Here is a 17917-nt window from a genome sequence, read left to right on the forward strand (position 1 = left end):
TTTCACTGGATTAAAATTGTTTTCTAATGACGCTTTCTTGCTGAAATCTGCTACAAACTTCGTGATTAGTCAATTTTGTGCACGTGACCTGAGGCAGCCAATCAAATTACAGCTGTGATACCAAGCTCGTGTTTGATAAATTTCAGAAGTTGGCAGAAGATTTTTGTTAAATCGTGTTACTCTGAACGTTTTAAGCAGGAAATCACGATATATATTAAAAATATGGAACATCGTGAATGTATCGTGCTATGTTACAAGGTGTGACAAAGATTTTTCATGCATATATTTTTACATTAAACATCGTGTCCGAGCCAAGAATTCAAGGCGACGAAAGCCGAGATGTCATTTGACTTACATTACACGCAATCGCTCGAAAAGATGGAAATAATAATTTAGATGTAAGTTTGATTACTTTTAGATATATTTTTGTTGATTATATTTAAAGATTTGTTTAAAACGTCTTTGTTTTGCTCTTTGACATGTTCGATGTGGACCCGTTGTCATTATGAAATGTGATAGATTTAATAACTGAATGATATTACAGATAGGTCCATAAAAATATATACTATTTTGACGTGACTAGGGCTTGGCCGGTTAACTGGCCTACAGTGTCTGGGGACTTGATGCTTCTTGGCCGGAAAACCGCCCTACGGTGTTGAAAGAGTTAATATGTCCTTGGTGTTACCCCAAACCAGCAGTTTTAACTTCAAAGAAAATGTCTGACGCCATTGCAAATACCAGAGGCATTACCACAGGAAATTCTGAAAATGATTCAGGTTAACACACATAGCATGATTTTCCACAAGTACAAGGAATATGTTCAATAAAAACAGAATATTGAAATTATATCAATCATTTTGGTAATGTGTGGGACACAGAGAAGAGTAAGGATAAAAATAATAATAGAGAACTAAGACTATTATTTCTTTAGCCTTACTCTTCTCTGTGTCCCAGAGTCTTATTTCCATTTTTAAAAAAAATGAAAAAATCCTACTACTTTAAAACAATGCTGTCCAATATAAGACTTGTTTGAACATGCAAAAGCAAAAAAAACAACAAAAAAACACCACCTGCCTGCACTATATATTCAAAAGCCTGAGAACCAATTCTTTTACCTTTTTATGCCTAAATCATAAATTTTTCTTTTTACTTCTCACAAAGAGTGATAATCCAGGCTTTAAAACGTGGTGATATTAAAAGTGAGATTCTTTTTCTTTTCTAGGCAGAGGTAAAATATTAGTTTTAGAATAACACACCGAAAGAAATATTGTATTTATTTTTTATTTCTGCAAAAGATTGGGAACTATAATGGTTACACCAAGGACAATAGATTTCCACTGTTTCTCCAGTATATTTGAAATATTTCAAAAATATGTTTCTTTGTGTTGACATAATTTACCCAACTGTTTGATAAGTTCCGATGTTTCTTGTTAAATCACTAAAAGTTTTCAAGTTTTATTTTTGTTTATTCAAGAGGACCAAACGGGGTACAAATTTTGATAATGACCCAGTAACATTTATTACTTTATTTGTAACATTTGACTATCATTGCATACTTTTGTCCTTTATTTCAACTTTGTATTTTTTTACCAAATGGCCGCCCATAGAGGTCCACTTAACTGAGAAATTATGTCTGTATAACACCATAAGTGGCTGTGGTGGTGGCAATATTGAACATCGGAATTGAACTTCTTGAACAAATTGGGATATCGTTATTGATGGGAACACGCATGCCTCATTTTGGCTTTTATCAGCGCAGTGATTTTGAAGGTGTTTATTGACAACAGACACATACAAATTGAGTATCAGTCAGTTGAGCTAATAATAGACTCAAGTATCTGTGTCTCAAAAGTCAACCAAGACTCAAGTTTCCAGTGTACAGAAGAGAGGGTAGACCAGTCCCAAGCTGCCTATGCCAACAGTGAATGTGTTTGTGACTAACAAAATAATCAGATGTCTATCAAGTTGAATAAAGAATGTTTTACTGTCAAATGTCTTTGTGATGGGTGAGCCGTGAGCATGGCTCCTCCTGTCCAGTCTACAGCCAAGCCGACCTGCATCAAAAGTTCTTATGAACAACAATTACTAAATTTGTGTCTCATCAGTCTGTTATTCTTGGGTCATCATTTGCTATATGTACTCCCCAAAACTTAAGATACACAACCAGATTTTTGGATTGAGAAGGAATACACATTCTGTACATTAGGGCTGGGATGAGTCCAAATTTACTACCCGGGGACCCACACCCCTATTAGGTATATATATGGATAAATCATCACTGAACCAAACCGTATATATGTGGATAAATCATCACTAAACCAAACCGTATATATATGGATAAATCATCACTGAACAAGACCGTATATATATGGATAAATCATCACTGAACCAAACCATATATTAAATAATCGCTGAACCAAACCGTATATATGTGGATAAATCAACACTAAACCAAACTGCATATATATGGATAAATAATCACTAAACCAAACCATATATAAGGATAAATCATCGCTGAACCAAACCGTACATATATGGATAAATCATCACTGAACCAAACTGTACATTAAATAATCACAGAACAAAACCGTATGTACATATGGATAAATCATCACTGATCTAAACCCTATATCAAATAATTGTTGAACCTAACCATATTTATATATATGGATAAATAATGGCTGAATCAAACCGTATATATATGGATAAATCATCACTGAACCAAACCGTATATGGATAAATCATCACTGAATGAAACTGTATATATTATATATGGATAAATCATTGCTGAACCAAACCGTACATTAAATAATCATGGAACAAAACCGTATGTACATATGGATAAATCATCACAGAAACCATACCATATACTAAAAAATCGCTGAACCTAACCATATATGGATAAATCATCACTGAATCTAACCGTATATATATATGGATAAATCATCACCAAACCAAACCGTATATATGTGGATAAATCATCACTGAACCAAACCATATATTAAATAATCGCAGAACCTAACCATATATATATATATGGATAAATCATCACTGAACAAAAACGTATATTTATGGATAAATCATTGCTGAACCAAATTGTATATATGGATAAATCACTGAACAAAACCTTATGTATATGGATAAATCATCACTGAACAAAACCATATATATATATATGGATAAATCATCGCTGAACCAAACTGTATATATATAGATAAATCATCACAGAACAAAACCGTATATATATGGATAAATCGTCAATGAACAAAACCGATATACACTGAAAGGCAAAAGAAACCTCATGTAGATGTATCATATAAATATTTTTATTTTCAAATGCTTATATATGTAAGTAAAGACATCGGAGAAAGTCAGTGTTTGACCCACATGAAATTACAGTCTGGGGAATGTTTTTGTGAATTGTGAATTTGGGGAGGCACCAGAAGACATCACAGCTTTGGGGTTCAAAATCAGTACCTGGTGTGGTCACCACGGGCGTTGACTACAGCCACACATCTCCTGTACATGGAGTGGACAAGTCTGTTAATGTAGGCCATTGGGTTATAGACAGTTCTGCTGCCGTTTTTGGCCTTGGGCGTACGTTTTTGAGTCGGCGTTGGATCTCATCCCACAAGTGTTCAATGGGATTCAAATCCAGACTGAGGGCAGGCCAAGGCATGATTTGGATGTTGTGCTGCTGGAGTAAGGCCCTGGTGACTCTAGCAGTGTGGGGACGGGCGATGTCTTGCTGAAAGGTGTTGTTTTGATGACGGGCAAAAAAAGGCTCGATATGAGGACTTGGTCAATGTAGCGGAGAGCTGTGATGCCATTACCCCTGCCTGGACCAATATTCTAAAAGACCACAGGTCCTACTCTCTGGTTCAGTCCGATTCCACCCAAAACCATGATGCTTGGTCCGCCCAACGGGTCTCGTTCCATAACACAAGCATCAGCATAACGTTCGCCGATCCTTTGCCAGACCCTGACTGCCATCCACCTTTGAAACACAGTAGGGACTTTCATCAGTGAAGACGATTCTTCTCCATTGCTGTTGATGCCAATTTTGATGCTGCCTGGCCCATTGCAGTCGGGCCTGTCAGTGACGATCTCTCAGGATGGGTACACGAGCAGGACGGTGGCATGAGATGTTGTTGGCAGTAAGGCGACGTCGGACTGTACGATCATTGATGGCACGCTGGTGGTTGCCAATGGTTTGCCGAGCTGTTTCAGTGGCCATTCGGAATGGGTTCTGCAGATGTTGGCGTATCATGAACCGATCTTGTCTGTGAGTAGTGACTCTAGGACGAGCACTGCGCACTCGGTCGTCGATGGTGTTGTGGCAATGTTGCAAACAATATATCGTTCTGACGTTGACATTGAATGCATTTGCAACGACCTGTGCACTCTGGCCTCCTTGCAGTCTTCCAATCGCTTGTTGTCTCTCATTTCCTGATAATCTTGGCATGGCTGATGAATCGAAATAACAAAAGCCAGCTTAACAGTTTTGGGTGTCCTTTATACCCATACCATCCACGATATGCACGTGCATCATGTTTTTGACAAGACTTTTCCGCAACTGAGTTCCATTGCACTTTTGTAGGCTGCGTTTGGGCAAGGCACTCCATTTTCAACTCAATTGTTAAATGGACTTTAAGGCAACAAAAAGAAGCAGTAGAACGTTAAATGAGTTTATTGACCACAGAACATGTAACTGCCAGTGTCTGTTAACTTTTATCAGAATTTTCAGAAGTGACGTTTCTTTTGTCTTTCAGCATATATGGATAAATCATCACTGAATAAAACTGTATATATATTGATAAATCATTGCTGAACAAAACCGTATATATATATGGATAAATCATCACTGAAAGAAACTGTATATCTATGGATAAATCACCACAGAGCCAAACTGTATATATAAGGATAAATCATCACTGAACCAAACTGTATATATATGGATAAATCATCACTGAAGAAAACCGTATATATAAGGATAAATCATCACTGAACCAAACTGTATATACATGGATAAATCATCACTGAACCAAACTGTATATACATGGATAAATCATCACTGAACCAAACCGTATATATACGGATAAATCATTCACTTAACCAAACCGTATATATATGGATAAATCATCACTGAACAAAACCGTATATATATATGGTAAATCATCACTGAACAAAACAGTACATATATATGGATAAATCATCACTGAACAAAACAATATTCCAAAGTTGTCATTCTCCCTCAGACCAATCTTGTGGTTCTCATTTTTCTTTTTCGTTTTGTAATATTTGTGTTAGTTATTTGGTTCTTGCTTCATTTTGATGATTCTACAAATGACATCCTATTCATTCTTCACATATCATTTATGTGCAAATGTCTTTCATATAAGTACATCAATATCACCCGCATTTCTTTTTTTCAGGGAGCCAGGCTAAAGCCCCAGGTCTGATTCCCTTCATTGATACCCATGAAGCCCATTTCTGGAATAATGCTAACATTAGGGTAAAACCATACTCGCTGTATCATTTTTCTTGATAACACATCAATAGAAAATCAGTAGCAACAACGTATGTCACCAGTTACACATTTAGATACTTCAACACAACTGATGACAGTAAGACTGTGTGTCAATATGACACACAATCAACATCTTGGCATTTTGCTAAATGTCAAAATGCACTCAGAAACTGTTTTGTTTCTCTTTCTTGTCTGCAACAGAAGTGAAGATGAGAGTTATCTCCCCTGGTTGGGTGCTTGTGTACAGGGACTCAAGTCCATCCAAACTACCCATACCGATCAGGGACATACAGGGAAATAAGGAGGAGAAGCTGCTCACCTGTGACGATGTGGGTGACATCAAGCCAGGGCTTGTTGGGCTGACTGAGGGAGGCCTTCCCTGCATTGCAGCTGCCATGTTCAATTGTTGTTGGGCCATGGCTGCTGGAAGAAAAGACAGGAACATCAAGTGAGTTGGGGTTAGCTGTGGCTGTGAGGAGTTCAGCTACACATGACATGCTGGCAGATCGGAATCAGAGAGGCCTAACCAAGGGCACAAGAATGGTGCTGACAAACTCTGAGGATGCACAGAGATAGTGTTGAGAGTGCTACCATTAGAATCATACAACACATAACTATTGAGCATGTGTACTGGAGGTGTAATCACGGTAATGATAGGGTGGGGTCACAACACAGTATGTATCCTGATACTATGGGTGTGATACGATTCGTATTCCGATACAGTACTATTATTTTATATTCTTCCGTTTTGCATGTGAATCACAACCCTGAAACATTTGTTTTCCAATTTCAGAGCTCGAAGATGGGATATTGTTGAGTTGAAACATATTCATAACTAACCAGGAAATAACCATTTTTTTGTTATTCAAATGTTTTACACCAACACAACTTGTTATGTAATGAATCATATGTATCGAGATGCAGGGTTTGTAAATCAATGCACTGCCTCATATTGGGATACAATACTGTATAGCCATAACCTTGGTCGACCAGTCTACAGTAGTTCTTTTTGGGGTCACAAGAAAATAAAAACTGAGGCAAATGGAAAGTTGGCACTCACCAACTGCGGCGTTCTGCAGCATGATCTGAGGGTTGTAGGGGAAATTGGAGAGATAGGGTGGGCTGTGCATTGGCTGGGGAATCACTTGCACCTGGGGGATCTGGGACAGGGCTGACGAGGACCGAATGTTGGCCATTGTCACTATTGGGGGTGCTTGTGGTGGCGCTGTAGGCGTTCCGGGGGTGCTGGTGCTTGTTCGCTGCTCAGACATGGTTTCAGTTTGCCGTCCTCTTTCTTAGTCTTCTGGAAACAATCAGTTACCACTGTTTGTAAATAAACTTAACAAAACTTATTAAACTATTGCCAAGTTGGTTAAATCAAAGAAACTCTATTTGACGATTAAAATAATGTTTCATTTCCACAGATATTGATGCTTATAAATAGATTGCCATTAATTCATAAACATAATAAATCATTGCCAAATGTATGCTGCCGTATTAGAAAGAAACGTTAATATTTTCATGCTTAGCTATTCATAGTAACTTGTTCATTAACGTAAATAGTAAAATGCTGCAGTATTTATCATAAATTCTCTATCAGTACCAAAAAGCTGGTAATAACAGCTGGGCACAAATGAGTGTCGTCAAAACCAGTTTATCCTGGTATGGGTTATCTTTGCTTTGGGATTTCAACACTTCGTTTGTTTTTTGTCATCTTTCGCATTGTACTTTACTCCTGGGGAGTAGGAAGACAAGCGTAGAATACGGTAAAAACTCTACAGAGATAAATGTTCCGTTAAAATATGACTAAAATATTTCAGTTATGTCGTCTGTTCGTGGCTGCATTGGTGGATTCAAATATAGCTGCACTCTGATACATTCACTGAAATGGTTAGGAGGGTGTTTGGTGATGTTGATCTATTGGAGGATCTAGACACCCTTCCTTACTTATCTGCCCCTGTTATTCAGGGCCAATGACCCCCCATGGGGAAGATTTGTCTACCGGCCCCGTCGTTCGTTTTGGGGTAAAATTTAGGTATTCTTTTAACAGCAATTAAAACAAAAGCAGGTTAAATAAATCAACATAATATTTGTCTATCGACTCATCAATGTTGTTTTTGCGAAAGCATTACTTAATATTAATAAATCGTCAATATACTCACAAAGAACTTGCATTCTGACTTTATTAACAGACGGCCATTTTGTTGACCTATTATCAGCCGTCTTCTATTATTATACGTCACTGGCACCTGCTCGTCGTTGATTGGTTGAAGGATATCAAACATCAATTTCATTGGATGAGACAAAGAGGGCGGTGCTCAGTAAATACCTATCCGGAAAGAGAATTTCCAACGAGAATATTGATGTTGTCTGTTGCTTAAAATTTGTCACACATTAAAAAAACACCCAAATAAACGTGCATATCAAGTCTTACACGTATTGTATACACTGTAATATAAGCCATTGTCAATATGAACGAAGCAATCGATATCATGATCCTCTAAATTGTTATAACAAAGCACAGGGCTTCATAGACAATCAAATTTGAGTTGCTTCCCTTAGATCATCTGACCACTATTGGATAGTTCTTATTCACGATGTCTACACCCACAAACCCTAACCTGTGACAAAATATTCATAGTTTACGCACTGCGTGGAGAGTTATTTTGACATATTCATTGGCTAAGTGTCTTTGAATGAGTGACCTATAAATGTTTTCAGGATGTTATAAATAAGTTGTAATAGAAAAAAATAACAGTGAAAATAAAAACAAAACAACTAAAAATATGTAATCGATAAGGGGTGAGTGACTATGGTTTTTTACCTTGACAGCTCCCCACCCCACCCCCCAGCACCTTTTTTTTTATCAATATCATGTGCATTTTCTATATCGGGTGAATATCGATCACGTTATCCCTCTTTACGTCGAACTTTAAAAAATACCAAGTTATTACAAATTGAAAACGTGTGAAAAATAACTCCGTGCATTGTTAACTTTTCGCACATGTACCTGATGCACAATTATCATTATATTTCCAGTGGCGGATCCAGTGTGAGTGTGTGTATCAGCATGTGTAGTGGTGGTGGTGTGTGTCCGGCCGACTGGAATAACGCCGACTGCGGCGGCAAAACAACATCCATCCACCATGGCACCTCGCTTGCCATGGGGCATATCTGTCCTAAGATTTCTGTGGCTGTGTAGTGTTTGATGTGGGGTAGCGTCCGCCATGGTGACATAACATGCATGACGATGCTGAGATGAACAGCAAGAGTATTCTGTATTCACATTCATGGGGATGACGTTTCACTTCTCAATGTAATAATCTATACATGCACACTGGGACTGTAGGCACCGATTGACAAAACTGATGATCGAGTCCTCCCACTTCTACACAAGTAATGGTATGTAATTTGCCCAATTCATGGTGTAGAGTAACGTACACCAGAGACCATATAATAGATTATTATATTATATGGTCTCTGCGTACACGATGTCGTCAAAACGATTATTCATGGGTAACACTGAATAGCAGTGCCTAGGATTGTGTGGACGGAGCGTTGTTCACAAATTGACATTTTAAAGCAACTTCCGAGAGTTTATTTAGTGTCCGTGGTTTAATAAACAATCGTGTGGCGAATAGGAACGATACAGCCATATGCGTTTTGAAGTGAAAATGAACATTTTACGTGCGCATCTAGTGATATGGTTCCAATAACATTCGACATGTACTGACCAACTGTGCGTTACTTACGCCTTCTTTCCATACACGGCACAGTGCTTCAACCATTCAGTCAGTCAGTGTGTACAATGTTGTCATTTGCTTAAATAATGACACCATGCAGTCAGTGATCCATATGCAGAGGGTGGGGTGGGGTGGTGCGTCCTGACTGTGATCCATCTGGAGAGAGAGAGAGAGAGAGAGAGAGAGAGGGGGGGGGGGGGGGGGTCAGTATTCATTGTGTGTGTGTGTGTGTGGTTCTCCTGTCAGTGATCCATGAGTAAGAGATGGGGGAGAGGAGGGGGTTCCCGGTTTGGTACATGCGTGTTACGTCATCAATTACGTACATGTGTATGACATCACAGTTATCCCTTTATCCTACATCTCCCTTCCTCTGAAAGTGAAAACAAACGAAATTTAACAATTTAGTGTCCATAAACATGATGTCACTGTTGACGATAGAGTTAACCCTTTATCCTACATATCCCTTCTTCAGAAAGTGAAACTAACTAAATTTTAACACTTTAAAGTCCATGAACATAGAATGTTGAACTGGTAACTGAGAACATAAACAATTCAATCTTGATATCTTCTGGGAACTGGTCGTTACTGGCTTTGTGTTTTCCATGGCATTTTCTTTTGGACCGTCTTGGGTTTCAGACTTTACTGTTTTAGTGTTATCTAACTCTGGAGTGATTTCTTGCTTGTCCTTCATGTTGCCAAAGTCTTCCGCTGTTGTCCTGATGAGACGTCTGTTTCGTCTGTATGCTTTGCCACTGTTAGTTGTCACCTTGTATGATCTTGGTGAAGGGTCGACTGCTGTCACAACAGCAGGATTCCACCCGCTCTTCTCCTGTACTCTGACATATTGTCCCAGATTCAGGGGAGACAACTCTCTGCTCCCTCTGTCATAGTAGTACTTTTATAGATCTTGCCTGTATTCAATTTGTCTTTGAAGCTGGGAGTGATCTTGTGCTTTTGACACAGGCAAGCGGCTCTTCAGACGCTGGCCCATCAGCATCTGCTTTGTACTCAAGCAGGGACAAGTAAACATCTCTTCCACTTGCCTCTGCCTTTTTCAAAATCAACTTGTCAGTCAGTACTGACCTTTCAGCTTGACCATTCGATTGTGAATATGTTGGGCTTGATATCATGTGGGTGAATTCCCATGCCTGTGAAAATCTGCGAAACTCAGTACTTGAAAATTGTGGACCATTGTCTGTCATGATTTCATCTGGTATTCCGTGTCTAGCAAAGACTGACTTCAGTGCTGTGATAGTAGTTTTGCTTGACAAGTCAGTAAGTTTCACAATTTCTGGGTACTTTGAAAAGTAGTCCACACACAACAGGTAGTCACTGTTTTTGTATACAAACAAGACCGCACCAACTTTAGCCCATGGTCTTTCTGGTATGTCATGGTTTTCAATGGCTCTTTCGTGTTGCTCTTTTTCATTCTCATTGCAGATTGTACACTGTGATACAAAATCTTTGATATGTTTGTTCATTCCAATCCAGAAGAGTACATCTCTTGCTCATTGCTTGCATTTCCTTATTCCCCGGTGTGCTTCATGAATTTTTGGTTACATTTCTGCTTGCAGTGCCCTTGGAACAACTAGTTTGTTTCCCTTGAAGACAATATCCCCAACAACAGTCAGTTCGTCACGAATATTCCAGAAGTGTGGTACACAAGCTGGAACATCTTTGTTGTCCGACGACCATCCAATGAGAATGACAGATTTCAATTGCTGTAGTTGTGGATCATCTGCTGTGGCCAACTTGAATGTCTCCACTCAAGATGAATTCAAGGGTAGTTGTGATATAAAGTTCACATCAAACTCTGTCTCATCGAACCAATTGTCATCAGCTGGGAGATATGCTCTGCTTAGAGCTTCAGCAATGATAAGTTCTTTACCTGGACGGTAAGTAACCTGTAGATCATATTTCTGCAGACGGAGCAACATTCTCTGCAATCTTTGTGGTTTTCGAAAGATTGCTTCAAGGGGCTTGTGGTCTGTTTCTGCAAGGACAGGTTTTCCATATACAATATTGATGGAATTTCTCACACCCATGCAGGATTCCCAGCATCTCCTTCTCGATCTGTGCATATCGCTTCTGTGCACTTGTTAGTGATCATGATGCAAACGCAACTGGCTTTTCAGCTTGTATGAGCATTGCTCCTAGTCCTTCGGAACTGGCATCAACTGACAATATTACTGGTTGAGTGACATCGAAGTACTGAAGTACCGGAGTGTCTGTCACTGGTTTCTTGAAATTCTTGAAGCATTTTCTCTGGGGTTCTTCCCAGTGCCATGCAATGTCTTTTGACATCAACTCCCTCAGTGGCGCAATTTCACTGGAGAGATTTGCTATGAATTTTCCTAGGTACTGAATCATACCCAGGAATCTCATCAAGTCATGTTTGTTTTCAGGCTCTGGCATTTCTCTAATAGCCTTCACCTTTTCAGGGTCCGGTTTTAGTCCATCCTTTGTCAGAAGATGTCCAACATATGACACTTCTGTCATTCTTAACTTGCACTTTGATCTGTTAAGTTTCAGACCACTTGACTGTATCCTATTCAGGACTGCATACAGTCTCTCATCATGTTGCGGTACATCTATACCCCACACTAGCACATCATTAACGCTGCATTCTGCACCAGTAAGGCCCCCTAGTAGCTGAGACATTGTTTGCTTGAACACCTCTGGAGCTGATTTAACTCCGAAAGGTAGTCTTGTGAAGCGGTACCTACCATATGGTGTGTTGAAGGTGCACAGTTTGGAGCTTTCTTGATCCAGTTTGATCTGCCAGAAGCCGGACTCAGCATCCAGAACAGTGAATACTTTAGCACCAGGTAAGCGTGACATGATTTCATCCACAGTTCTCATGGTATGGTGTTCTCTTTTCACAGCCCTGTTTAGATCTTTAGGATCTATACATATGCATGTCTTGTGTGGTTCGACTACAGTAACCATGCTGTTCGCCCAGCTGGTTGGTTCTGTCTGTTTGACAACGACACCAAGCTTCTTCATTCAGTTGAGCTCAGTTTTTACTTTACCCATTATTGCTGCTGGCACTTTTCTTGGTGGATGTACAACAGGTGTAACATCATCCAAAAGTTCAGTGTGATGTTCTCCAGGCATATAACCCAGCCCGTTGAATTTCTCCCAGAATATCTTTATTCACCTCTGGACTTGGTAACACAGGTCTTTCAACTGCTTGTATGCGTTGCATCAAGTACATGTTTTCTTTCCCAGAATGCTAGGTCTGTCGTCTTTGACAACTTGGAACAGTATCTTGTAACCAATTTTCTTGTGTGTGCACTCTAGCTTTGATTGTCCAAGTGGGGCCGTCTTATATCCAAAATATGAAACTAGTCTTGTTTCAGATTCTGACAACTGTTCATCTACTAGTTTAAAACTGTCATACACTCGTTTGGAGATGACATTACACTGTGCCCCTGTATCAAGCTTGAACTCTACCTGTTTCTTGTTAATTGTCAGAGTTTCTTTCCAGTCCTCATTTTCACAATCTGACTCCAGCATTCCTATGAATAGTTGGTCAAAATCCTCAATTTCAGACTCTGAATTCTCCACAACATGTACATGTCTGTTTTTGTTGTCAGAGCGGTCTCGTATCTCTGACATAGGCTGTCTTGCTTTGCACATACTTGCAAAGTGGTGTCTGCCACCGCACTTGTCACAAATTCTTCCTGCAGCTGGGCATTTATCCTTCATGTGATTATAGCCACATGCCCTACATCTTGGATACTGTGCATTTCGCCTGTCTTCATAATGTCCTCTGCTTTTTGTTCTTCCTTGTCTCGCGTGTGCCTCCTCGTGCACGGCCTCGTGCATAAATGGCATGAACGTTTTGACTCTGTTTGTTCTTCACTCAGAATTGTTGTGCACTTGCCTCAGTAGCCCTGCACAGGTCAACTGTACGAGTATAAGTTAGGTCAGGTTCTCTCAATCAGCGCATCCTCATACTGTCACTTTGTACACCACAGACAATTCTGTCTTTAATTAACCCTTCGGTAATATATTGAACAACAAGCATGGCGGGTTCATAGAATAGTTTACTACGTCATCCGGTGTGGTACATGCGTGTTACGTCATCAATTACGTACATGTGTATGACGTCACAGTTAACCCTTTGTCTTACAGAGGGGAGAGGAGGGGGTTCTTCCGTCAGTGATCCATGTGCAGAGAGAGGGGAGAGGAGGGTGTTATTCTGTCAGTGATCCATATGCAGAGAGAGGGGAGAAGAGGGGGTTCTTCCGTCAGTGATCCATGTGCAGAGAGAGGGGAGAAGAGGGGGTTCTCCTGTCAGTGATCCATGCGCAGAGAGAAGGGAGAGGAGGGGGTTCTTCTGTCAGTGATCCATGTGCAGAGAGAGGGGAGAGGAGGGGGTTCTTCTGTCAGTGATCCATGTGCAGAGAGAGGGAGAGCAGGGGGTTCTTCTGTCAGTGATCCATGTGCAGAGAGAGGGAGAGCAGGGGGTTCTTCTGTCAGTGATCCATGTGCAGAAAGAGGGGAGAGGAGGGTGTTATTCTGTCAGTGATCCATGTGCAGAAAGAGGGGAGAGGAGGGGGTTCTTCCGTCAGTGATCCATGTACAGAGAGAGGGGAGAAGAGGGGTTCTTCTGTCAGTGATCCATATGCAGAGAGAGGGGAGAGGAGGGGGTTCTTCCGTCAGTGATCCATGTGCAGAGAGAGGGGAGAAGAGGGGGTTCTCCTGTCAGTGATCCATGTGCAGAGAGAGGGTAGAGGAGGGGGTTCTTCTGTCAGTGATCCATGTGCAGAGAGAGGGTAGAGGAGGGGGTTCTTCTGTCAGTGATCCATGTGCAGAGAGAGGGTAGAGGAGGGGGTTCTTCTGTCAGTGATCCATATGCAGAGAGAGGGGAGTGCAGGGGGTTCTTCTGTCAGTGATCCATGTGCAGAGAGAGGGGAGAGGAGGGGGTTCTCCTGTCAGTGATCCTTCGAGAGAGAGGGTAGAGGAGGGGGTTGTCCTGTCAGTGATCCATGAGTAGTGCATAGTGTAGGGATGAGGAGGGACCTGCATTCTGCTTGTGTGTGAATGCATGTGTGTGAGTGTGTGAAACCCCAGTCTTGTAATGGATAATCTGCAACAGTTATAAAAAACATATCCTTGCATGATGTTCAGTGACCCTTTAGACTCATTTAGAGAGGGCCTAGATCATCAAACTGAACAGGTTATCACTGAATAAACACACACTACATGTAAGAAACATAAAACAAACAAAACCTTTATTAGCTTTACACAATTATTTTATTGAATACAGATGTGCATATCAAGCAAGCTGAATACTACACCAGTACTTGCACAGAACACTTTCCATAGACTGAGATTAACTGTGTCACAGTCCAGCACATATTGTATCGCAACATAGCCCTGTGTATTACTGATTCACCATCTTGAATGACACCTATTCTGACAGGTGACCCTTCTTCCCAGTCCTTCCCAGTCCAAGCACTGCATCACAACACACTCTCATAGGAGCTGATGAGTGAGGCTCAAATATATTTCTTGCATTGAACTTAGGGACTGGTAATTTATTATAGGGTGTGTGTGACTGGTCTAAGACTATCACATTTTTTCAACCCCTCCCCCCATTTCATTTTATGTAACATGTTTTCATGCCCCCAGAATAGATGTAATATTTCCTCCTGACCCTCCACTGCCCCTCCAATACATTTTGGCAATCCCTCTCTTTCGCTGTCATGACACCTAGCTCCCTATAATAAATGACCAGTCCCGTAATTACTTACATCCACCATATCAATATACACAAATCTTCAGGTTGTGAGTTGACCTCTCCAAATCCCTTACAACAACCTGACAGTTGACAAGATAGACACAATTTTTATGGATAACAACTTCTTTAATACTGTGAAAAGCGACGTTTCGGTATAAATCCTTATACCGTTGTCAAGCAAAAAGGCGACGTTTCGGTATAAGGATTAAAGAAGTTGTTATCCATAAAAATTGTGTCTATCTTGTCATCCGTCAACTTCTAAGTAATGCCTATCAAACAATTTAACCTGACAGTTGCGAGTTTGCAGCATCAACTTTATTCCTTTATTCACCATGGCAACTAAAAATAGTATTCATGTAAATAAATGTGGTGTCCTGGTTTCACAGACAACAGCAAGGAGTATGTCACTGTGCTTGGTACACCCTACCTGCCTCCCCCAGACCCTACAACCACCACCCTGTGTGTGATCACAATACACCTGGCTTCAGTAATTCACAGAGCTTGTGAAGAAACAGAGAGGAGTACCAACTGTAACACCTTTTCAATTTCTTCTCATCACTGGGAAACTTGTTTAAATGCTAAAAGCTTTAAGAGCATTACAAGTAGTAAACATATTCAAACAGAACGGTCAAGTAAGTCTTTAAGAAGTTAGAATTCTGTTTATTTAAAGCAACAAGTTATACTTTGATAAATAATTATCTTGACATATAATGATTTAAATAAATCATTGATTAAAGTGACTGAAGAAATACTTCCATTCAATCTCTATTTGATTGTATTTCACGTTTCAGATTGTGCATAAGATATATTCAGTAGAACTTTGCAACAAATAGGAGAAAAACTGGATATAGTAGAACTTTTATAACTGGCAAACAGATTTAGCATGAATTGTAACAAAATATAACAACCAGAAGAATCGTACCAACTTCACAGTTCATTGCATAATTCTGTACTACAAAAATAAAACACCAAATTAGTTAGGTGTTATTTGCTTTGGGAGGAACAGTAAAACACCACTTACAGATGCCTCGTGTTTCTCTCCTAAAAGAGTGTATGTGGGGTGAAGATCAATGGTGGAAGATGTCCAATGACTCAGGATGGAAATGCTTCAGAACGAAGGATGCAGAATGAAGTTTATAACTGAATTTTTAAGTAAAAGAGAAAAGATTACTTCAATATGACATTTTGCCAAACATTTATGTTGGAGAGAACTGAACATTTCATGTTGTGCTAATTTCATTTCTCTGTTGAAATAATCTACCATTGACTTCCTTAGCTCAGCAAAGGGGAAGCAAGCAGTGTCTTACTACAGAGTGATTGATAGGAGTGAGCGAGTTGGGTTTAATGCGTTTTGAACACTATTCCAGTTACATCACAACACATCAGCTTGATGTGGGAGGAAAGCCTGAAGTGATGCAGGTCTCAGACATTTACCACTTTGGTGAAACCCACGAGCACGGGCATGGTGCTGAAAAACCCTGAAACATAATCAGGGTGAACTGAGACTCGAACCCATGATCATAGGTTCTTTTGCACACCCAAGGGATACAACTCAGCAAAGCAAATTGTGTCGCCGTAGACCATGCGCTGTGATTGATGGGAACAAAGTTGAACATGGAAATGAATGTATTGGAGACATGAGTTACCTGGTATTACTGGTGTAGTTAGTGACTGTGGTAGGGAGCTGGGGTGCAGGACTAATGCACTGGTCTAGAGTGTACTCCAGAGTGGACAACACCTTCCCACTCCAGCGGGACACAGTGGTCTACAGTGTACAGAGTGGACAACACCTTCCCACTCCAGCGGGACACAGTGGTCTACAGTGTACAGAGTGGACAACACCTTCCCACTCCAGCGGGACACAGTGGTCTACAGTGTACTCCAGGGTGGACAACACCTTCCCACTCCAGCGGGACACAGTGGTCTACAGTGTACAGAGTGGACAACACCTTCCCACTCCAGCGGGACACAGTGGTCTACAGTGTACAGAGTGGACAACACCTTCCCACTCCAGCGGGACACAGTGGTCTACAGTGTACAGAGTGGACAACACCTTCCCACTCCAGCGGGACACAGTGGTCTACAGTGTACAGAGTGGACAACACCTTCCCACTCCAGTGGGACACAGTGGTCTACAGTGTACAGAGTGGACAACACCTTCCCACTCCAGCGGGACACAGTGGTCTACAGTGTACAGAGTGGACAACACCTTCCCACTCCAGCGGGACACAGTGGTCTACAGTGTACAGAGTGGACAACACCTTCCCACTCCAGCGGGACACAGTGGTCTACAGTGTACAGAGTGGACAACACCTTCCCACTCCAGCGGGACACAGTGGTCTACAGTGTACAGAGTGGACAACACCTTCCCACTCCAGCGGGACACAGTGGTCTACAGTGTACTCCAGGGTGGACAACACCTTCCCACTCCAGCGGGACACAGTGGTCTACAGTGTACAGAGTGGACAACACCTTCCCACTCCAGCGGGACACAGTGGTCTACAGTGTACTCCAGGGTGGACAACACCTTCCCACTCCAGCGTGACACATTGGTCTACAGTGTACTCCAGGGTGGACAACACCTTCCCACTCCAGCGTGACACAGTGGTCTACAGTGTACAGAGTGGACAACACCTTCCCACTCCAGCGGGACACAGTGGTCTACAGTGTACAGAGTGGACAACACCTTCCCACTCCAGCGTGACACAGTGGTCTACAGTGTACTCCAGGGTGGACAACACCTTCCCACTCCAGAGTGGACACAGTGGTCTACAGTGTACTCCAGAGTGGACAACACGTTCCCTCTCCAGAGTGGACACAGTGGTTTACTGTGATCATGGAGCACATCGTACCTAACCTTCAGATAATCTTCTGTCACGATAACAAGAAACA

At 41.1% G+C, this 17917-nt stretch overlaps 1 protein-coding gene across 5 annotated transcripts in view; it reads right to left on the bottom strand.

Annotated features, from left to right (window-relative positions):
• Positions 1-7751, bottom strand: part of LOC139470831 (polyhomeotic-like protein 1) — a 29586-nt gene extending 21835 nt beyond the window's left edge. For 2 of the 5 annotated variants that reach the window (XM_071253142.1, XM_071253140.1), the window contains exons 1-4: positions 7693-7746; positions 6591-6833; positions 5850-5953; positions 1986-2054 (exon numbers count right to left, since the gene is read on the bottom strand). In XM_071253142.1, the coding sequence (XP_071109243.1) occupies positions 1986-2054; positions 5850-5953; positions 6591-6801 (384 nt within the window). In that variant the 5' untranslated portion in view covers positions 6802-6833; positions 7693-7746. Of the gene's footprint in view, positions 1-1985; positions 2055-5849; positions 5954-6590; positions 6834-7692 lie in introns of all 5 variants that reach the window. The other 3 variants (XM_071253141.1, XM_071253143.1, XM_071253144.1) reach the window with 3 other exon arrangements.
• Positions 7752-17917: the final 10166 nt, after the last annotated feature.

This window comes from Haliotis cracherodii, unplaced genomic scaffold (assembly GCF_022045235.1).
Source record: "Haliotis cracherodii isolate W230 unplaced genomic scaffold, xgHalCrac1.p SCAF_21, whole genome shotgun sequence".
NCBI classification, from domain to species: domain Eukaryota; kingdom Metazoa; phylum Mollusca; class Gastropoda; order Lepetellida; family Haliotidae; genus Haliotis; species Haliotis cracherodii.